This window comes from Trachemys scripta, chromosome 3 (genome assembly GCF_013100865.1).
Source record: "Trachemys scripta elegans isolate TJP31775 chromosome 3, CAS_Tse_1.0, whole genome shotgun sequence".
Lineage (NCBI taxonomy): Eukaryota > Metazoa > Chordata > Testudines > Emydidae > Trachemys > Trachemys scripta.
Window position 1 is genome coordinate 68058615 of NC_048300.1, and position 7754 is coordinate 68066368.

A 7754-nucleotide genomic window follows, 5' to 3' on the forward strand; every position below is an offset into this window, starting at 1 on the left:
AGGTGAGTTTAGGTACCTAGAGGGTGTCAGCAGGAGACTTGTGTAGTTCTGTGTTCCCAAAACTGACACTTAAGTGCCTAGCTCCTTTTGTGCATTCAGGCCAGTGCTGCCAGAGAAGGTTGCAGTAGAACTGTATTGAGCAGCCATCTATCTAGAAAGCCCTGATTGCTGCTGGACTAAGCAATCTGGGGGTTAGGCAGGATTTGGAGGCCTTCTCTCCAGCAAACTCCGCTGCTAAAGCCCCTCTTGTGGGAATGTTGTAGAAAAAGATCTATGTTCACTTCTATTTTCCTGCAGCTTTGGCACCCTCCCTTGAGTTGCTTCATAGGAGAATGGGGTAAGTGGGCCCTATATTAAGCTTTCCATTGCTTCTTACAACAGCTGAATTTGTAGGTGTATAATGTTAGATTTCAAGAGTATCATGTATTGCAACAAAGCTCCCTCTTTGGTGGAAGAACAATTTATTTTTTTTAATAAAATGGCTGATTGTCTTTATTTTACAACCTTTGAGGTTTCTTCAACTGCCAGCACACAGCCAGTGCTGTTACTTGTCACAGCCATGTGGGACAGGGAAGGACTCCTAGAGGCCTTGGGTGCTGGTCTCTGCAATTGTCCTCCCCCTGAATAGACTATTCTCCCCTTGATGTAACTAAATAAGATTACTATATTCCCAAAATGCACAGCTAACAAGAACATGTACTGGGGAATTAAGTATCTTGATTCCCAACTGTTGTTTCCATTGTACAAAGTAATCCATATATTCAGAGATAAAACTTGATTAAAGTTTCCAAGCAGCATCACCAACACAAACTACAATGTAAAATGATACAGTATAGCTTAACAGAAGCAGACTTCTGAAAGTCTCATGTAAATGGGATTAATGTCAATGGGTTGCTTTTATTTTCTTAATGCTCAGCTGAAATACTTCTCACAAGCAAGGGCAGGTTACTTTTTTTGGATCAGCAATGCTTCTCCAGATTGTCAGTGGTCCAGGATCAGTTCTTGGTGTGTATTTATCCTCAGCATGGTCTGGAATTAAAAATAGAGCATTTTTCTTCTCTCAATCCATGTGATTTGAATTTAGGAATACTGTATTTTTAAAGCTTTCCTGTTACCCTTATGATTCCCAGCCTCTTTTCCTGGAGTCTCCCCCAAAGATGAGCTTTTGGAGTAGTATGTCACCACAACCTGTCCTATGCTGTCCATGTGTGTGTTTGTTTTGGGGAGAGGGGTTAGCCTTTTTATTTTTTTTAATTCATTTTTGCTCTCCTTCCCATTCTTTATGTGGAGAGTGCTTGGGGTATGGATGTCCATTAGTCATGCTGCAAGGCTAGAGTTTGTTCTCTCACCTGAGCTGAATATTGTGAAAGCAGAATTGCACAGGTTGGTTGGCAAGCTGCTTTCTATGCTTGTAGCCCTATATGCATGAGCTATTCTTGTGACTAACTGTTCTAAGGAACACCACAACAGCAAGAATAGAAAGTAGATATCCAGGAACTACCTGCAGCGTTGGTCACAGCAGCACATTTTCTCCGTGATATGTTTAAGTACAGGGAGTATCATGCAACTTTCCTAAAAAAAACAACCACCCTCTTCTCTGCATCTTTATGCTGTTGTTCTCCCCTCAATTAGCCTACTCCAGTGGGGGAAATCCTCCTAAACAATCTGTTAGTCCACAATAAGCAAGCTGCAGCAAGAGGGAGATGAAGATGGTTTTTTAAAAAAAAAAAAAGCCACCAGCCCAACACTGTTCGCCAAGAGCATTGGTAAGTAGGGAAGGTGTTACTGTAAGGTAAAAGGAAGGGTTCACTTTCTGCCAATTATTAAGTGGGCACTTTATGGAGGTAGGGTACCAGAGTACATTGATCAGTTGGTCAGGTCACAATTGCTCTGAGAAGTTTTACCAATTATCTGCAAAAAGTTGAATGATTCTAACTTGTTAGGTGGAGAAAACAAATTGGGCTTTTGGGTGCAGGCCTTTAGCAGATATCAAGAGGTCCTGTCTGTTTTTTCTTCTGAAGCCAGAAGAGTTCTTTGGGGGAACTGTAGAGGTTTTTAATTTTAATTAAAATTAAGTAAACTTTTAATTTATGTAAATTTTAATAAAAGGACTTCCATTTTTCATAGTTAAAATGGAAAAAAGGCCTTGATTTGAAAGTCAGCAGCTTCTGTAATATTTTCTCTAATCAAATCAAAGAAAAAACCTAGAGTAAAGGAAGGAGGGAGAGCATGTGCACACTTCTAGTTTTCACTACACTTGAGTGCAGTAGAAGGCCTTTAGGTGTGAGCCTATGCCTCCTATCATGTTTGAAATGCACAAGGTGGATGCTAGAAGAAATCGATAACTTATCTGCCCTCATTCTCTGAGCTATTACTACTCCCACTTAAACTTGCCAGCTGCCTGTTTCCATCAGCCATATTAACACTGCTCCTTGCTTCATGCAGCTTTGCACTATCTGGCTGCTCTTATGGTTTCATTTTGTTAGGAATCATGTAGGACAAAAGAGAGAATATTATCGCCATATGACTCTGCAGCTGGAATTCAAATTGAAACAATTATCCAAATCAGAACTGGGCCATGATACTGGGCTGTTGAGGCTTACAAAAGGTACAGCAAATTCAAAGTTGTTGGCCAATGCTTATCAAAAGCACCCTTTAGAGGTTGTCTGTCTGGGGAGGGGGAAATTCTTCCTTCCCCTGGGAGCTGGTCTGTACCACAAGAGGGGACCTTCAATCTCATAGCTCCTTTCTAAAAACAATAATAGTGTCTTTCCCTGGATATTTAAGTTGTTTTCATGCCAGAATGTTCCCTAATAGTGGCTTTGGGGCATAGTTAGTTATTTATCCATAATTCTAAATCAAATTAAGCACATTTAATGCATAATAAAGTTGGACAAAAAAAAAAAAAAAGCGCACCTTAAACTGGAAAGCTTTCTCCCAGGCTGCCCCTCATAGTAGGGAGAAGCTCCTCATATACAGCCCCAAAGCTAACTCCCTCAAAACCCTCCTTAACACTCTCCTTTGCTATGAGGCCTACCAAAAACTTGACAAGGGCTAGGCCACTGAGACCATTCCTGTCATGCAGATCAATATTGCATTATTGTTCTCTTAGAACCATGGGGAATACATCAGTTTCCAGCACTTGTCTGTTATACTTAGATCATAGGTTCTTTGGGTCAGGGACTGTCTTTTTGTTCTGGGTTTTTACAGAACCTAGCATAACAGGGTCCTGGTCCATGACTAGGGTTTCTCAGGGCCACAATAATACAAATAAAGATTAAATTAAAAAATATATATAATTACTACACAGACTGGAAGTGTGACCAACTGCTTTGTACTTGCTAAATTCAGTACAGGACTCTCCTTATTTGAAATGTCTCTTGTCTTCTGTCAGATATCCCAGAATGAATCAACATGCTCATAGGTTGCATATTACACAGCTTTAAGTGGACTAGATCAGATCAAGTGTGTCTTAGTAATGTGGTTACTTCTAATAACTTAGAAACCTAAAATTGAACTGTTTGTTACATCTAATTGGAGTGCATTTGAGCAGCTGCTGTATACAGATTGAAATCTATACATGTGATTTGCCGTGTTCCAGTTCATTGGTTGCCTTCTGCCTACCTCTTTGGAACAGGACATACATTTTGTCTCTTCTTTACCTAGTGTAGATAGTGCGTCTAAGTTTTTCCCGATCATAAACTGAGGACAAAACTTCTCACAGGGATGCTGTAAGGATTAGTTAATCCATTGAATATGTTAAACATTTTCTAAGGGCTATAGACTAGGGTGAGTCTTCCTAGCAAAAGACAAGATTTACATTGCTACTAAAGCCTACTTACCCATATTGTAAAATGGCAGTGCAAATTCTTCTTTGTACGTGGTTTGCTTGTACCAGTCATTCATTGCCTTCTTCATTGTCCCTTGAAAAAGGACATGCCCCTGAAGAGTTAAATTATCAAAGTCATGTTGGTACTGAGTTTCAACTTCATGCTGAACTGGAGCTGGGTGCAGTTTTATGAAAGGTCTAAATGAAAGGCATAAATAGTTTTGTAATCTCATGCTGACACATGGTATGTGACTAGCACTGACTAACCATAAGGGTAGCCAACATAAATGTTCTTTCTAATCTCCTGCTGAAATAGAGCACTCAGTATAATGCAGTTATAATCTAATAGGTATTAACAGCTTGACTACGTACAGTCAAGCCTTCATAATTTAGTATTGTTCAATTGGCTTCACCACACTTTTGAAACTAGGGCCTGGGTCTGCGAATACTGCAGTTAACCAGTGCATTCATTAATTCTGCTGTAAAAAAAACTGTTCTACTTCAATAAAAAATTCTGCTTTGTTTAGTACCTTGGTTAGCAATCTCAGGTGAGAAGCTAAGGATTAAAAGTGCTGGTAAAATGAAGAATCATCTGTACTTTCTAGCAGCTTTCATTCAGGATTCCCAAACACTGATGAACTAAGATATCACACACACACCACACACACAAAATATGGCCAAACCAGAAATATAACCCAGATTTCCTGACTCCCAGTCCTGTGCTCTGACCCATAGACCATTTCCTCTCTTCCTGGGTTCTCCTTAGTCTCACATGTCAAGGTTGAAAAGGAATATCTGCAGGGCACCACAGGAAGGGACTACCACTCCCCACAGTGAACTTAAAATAAGAATTTCAGAATAAGGTTCTCTTAGGAAGAGTTGTATAAAGCTATTCTCTTACCCTGGAGCTATTTCAGGCATGCATGCCTTATGTACCCGTCCTAGTTGCCCAGGATAGAACCCTTGAATGTCCTTTCCTTGACGAATAACAGTGCTAGTAAGTAACACAAAATAAGTGGCGTTGCAGGGAGGAGAGTAGATATAAGAAACATATTAAAGAGACAGAATTTCTTGACCTGAGAGTTACAACAATGAAAGCTATCAGCAGACATTCCGCCCCACACATTACATTTCATTAGGAAATAAAGCATAAACTGAATCAGTTTGCAAACTGCTTTATCCCATCTTGTAGCACAAAAGGTAGTATGTAGAGTAAGTGCAGGACTTATGATATGGGAGTGGCTGGAAACACGGAAGCTGAATCAGGACAGGGTTTGACTTGAGGTGCAGTGGGGACAAGGTAAAATTTTCCAAAGGTACCTAAGTTGTTAATAACTAATTGTGAGACAAGGTGGGTAATCTTTTTGGTGAAAGAAGCCTTCAAGCTTACACAGAGCTCTTCAAGCTTGGAGTGTCACAGCTAAACAGAAGGTTGAACAGATTGTTAAGTGTAAGGAGTTAATACAAGATGCAAGAGACCATTCAAAATGATGTGGGCAATTAACACTTCTGCAGTTGTAGGACAAAGGAGGATTGCAGATTGTGGTAATAAGCCATAAATCCAGTGCCTTGGAGTCCATGATTTTTAGTGTTTGGCAAAGTTCTGAATTTAAGCCTCCTGGGCTCATCTTTTGTGGGTGTTGTGCAGGTTTCCTTTGAGAATGAGTATTCAAGGGGTCAGATATAGAGTGATTACTTTGTGAGGAAAAAAGTGTTCATCCACAGGGGATGGTGTTTTTGTCTTGTCATTTTTCAGTGTGCGCATAGGTGCTGGAACAAGAACTGCTGGGGGTGCAGCAGCACCCCATTGCTTGAAGTGATTTCCATCATATACAGACTCTCAGCACCCCCACTATACAAATTGTTCCAGCAGCCCTGTGTATGTGTCATTTGAGAATGTAGCAATTGTCTTGTTTCACCCACATACTTATAACTTGGGCATGTCGTGCCCAAGATGAGATACACCACATGTTGTGATAGGCATGTGTAGGACCCATGGATCTTGAAAGAAGTGTTTCACTTAATCTGTTCCACCTTGTATTTAGCTAAGACACTGAGTACTTTTCTCAGACCTGTAAAAGCTCCGTGAAGCTCAAAAGCTTGTCTCTCTCACCAACAGAAGCTTGTCCAATAAAAAGGTACTACCTCACCAACCTTATCTCACTAATATCCTGGGACCAACATGACTACACCAACATTGCAAATATCTTCTGCCTGAAAGTGTGTGTGGTTCCCCCACCAGCAGGATAGCTAACTTTTGTTAATTATCTCACTATAAAATGCTAGTGGAGACAACAAACAGGTAGTTTTTACCTTACTGTAGCTGGGTGAGGTCAACCCAATAGATGCTTTTGAAAAGGTTACCCATAGTGGCTGGTAAGAATAGAGAGGGTGGGGAGTAGAATAGGCAAGGGGGAAGAAAAGAATGACATTTTGTATTAAAAAAAAATATCAATGCTTGGCAAGTTTTACCCAAGATAAAGTAACATTTTTCTATATGCAGATCATAAAAGAAAGGGTGGGACCATGGAATCCAGTCAGTTAGCTGGTGGTGTTGATTCCTTGTATGTTTAATTCCAGACAGGACATAAAGGAGGTGGGAGTAGTCTGCTTGGCAGATGAATCCAAGACTGAGTAATTCTAAACAAGGACAGTTTTGATCGTGCATTGCATGTACGGACTGTATTTAGGAACATACTTGAAGAATATAATAGAATTTGTTAATTGTGAAGTCTTACATGAAACTCGCACTGAAATTAATGGCTTAAAACTAAAAATCTGCGATACAGTATTTAACTTGCAAACAGACTCAATGCTTTTACTTGTAAAATGTGTGTTGGGCAAGCTATTTTGACAAAGATCCTTTCCTAAACTACAAGACAGATATTTTAAACAGAATATTTGTACCATTGTTAGGGTTGCTAACGGTTTAATTGCACAAACCCAATCACCCTTTCCCTGCCCCCCTCCCTGAGGTCACACCCCTGCCTGCCCCTTCTCTGAAGAGACACCCCTGTTCACTCCATCCCCATCTCTCCATCACTCACTCTCCCCCACCCACACTGGGCTGGGGCAGGGAGTTGGGGTGTGGGTGGGGGTGCAGGCTCTGGGAGGAAGTTTGGGAGGGGGCTCAAGGATGGGGCAGAGGGTTGGGGTGCAGGAGGAGGTTCGGGCTCCGGGCGGGCGGCGCTTACCTCTGGCTGCTGCCAGAAGTGACCAGCACATCCCTCTGGCTCCTAGGCAGAGGGGCGGCCGGGCAGGTCTGTGTGCTGCCCCTGCCTGCAGGCACCACCCGCACAGCTCCCATTGGTTGCAATTCCTGGCCAATGGGAGCCGTGGAGATGGCGCTTGGGGTGGGGGCAGTGCACGGAGACCTCCTGGCCATCCTACACTTAAGAGCCAGACATGCCAGCCACTTCTGGGAGCTGCGCAGAACCAGGGCAGGTAGGGAGCCTGCCTTAGCCCTGCTGTGCCACTGACCAGACTTTTGGCCTATTAAAATCTCCTGGATTGATTTGAATAGCCACGGGGAGATTGAGCTTGATTCCGGGAGACTCCAGGACAATCCGGGAGGGTTGGCAACCCTACCCATGGTTGATCACTGACATCCTGATGTTTTTGCACATGTGACTTTTCTGTGTCCAGATACTTTACCCTGGAGGTAGGTAGGGTGTAGGATCTATAAATTGACGTAGTCTGATGGCTGTGCACGACATGGAAAAATCCTGGAGAAGATCATAAAATATTAGATTCTTAAAGAGCTTTTAAAATATTTAAAACCATTTGCTTTCAAGGTAAATAATTCAATCTTCGTTAGGTCACAAAAAATTGAAATCGAGACAGTGGAAGAAAAGGCATAATTAGGCATTGTCTGGAAATATCCAGAGGAAAAATAAGATACTGAAGAACAAAAGCCAAGGCTAGC

General features: G+C 41.7%; 1 protein-coding gene across 1 annotated transcript; it reads right to left on the minus strand.

The window, feature by feature from the left end:
- Positions 1-255: 255 nt before the first annotated feature.
- On the minus strand, positions 256-7545 carry C3H1orf100 (chromosome 3 C1orf100 homolog). The gene is made up of 4 exons (XM_034764999.1): positions 7484-7545; positions 4731-4823; positions 3843-4027; positions 256-1029 (listed from the first exon to the last, which is right to left on the minus strand). Exons 1-4 carry the CDS (start codon positions 7543-7545, stop codon positions 929-931), a joined length of 441 nt encoding a protein of 146 aa, XP_034620890.1. The 3' UTR covers positions 256-928.
- Positions 7546-7754: the final 209 nt, after the last annotated feature.

Excerpts from the sequence above, each read along its gene's own strand:
- C3H1orf100 (XM_034764999.1), bottom strand. The coding sequence starts at position 7,545 with ATGTCGTGCACAGCCATCAGACTACGTCAATTTATAGATCCTACACCC. Across the intron at positions 4,824-7,483 it reads ACACCCTACCTACCTCCAGG|CACTGTTATTCGTCAAGGAA; the intron begins GTAAAGTATCTG and ends GTTACTTACTAG. Across the intron at positions 4,028-4,730 it reads ATGCCTGAAATAGCTCCAGG|ACCTTTCATAAAACTGCACC; the intron begins GTAAGAGAATAG and ends CCTTTCATTTAG.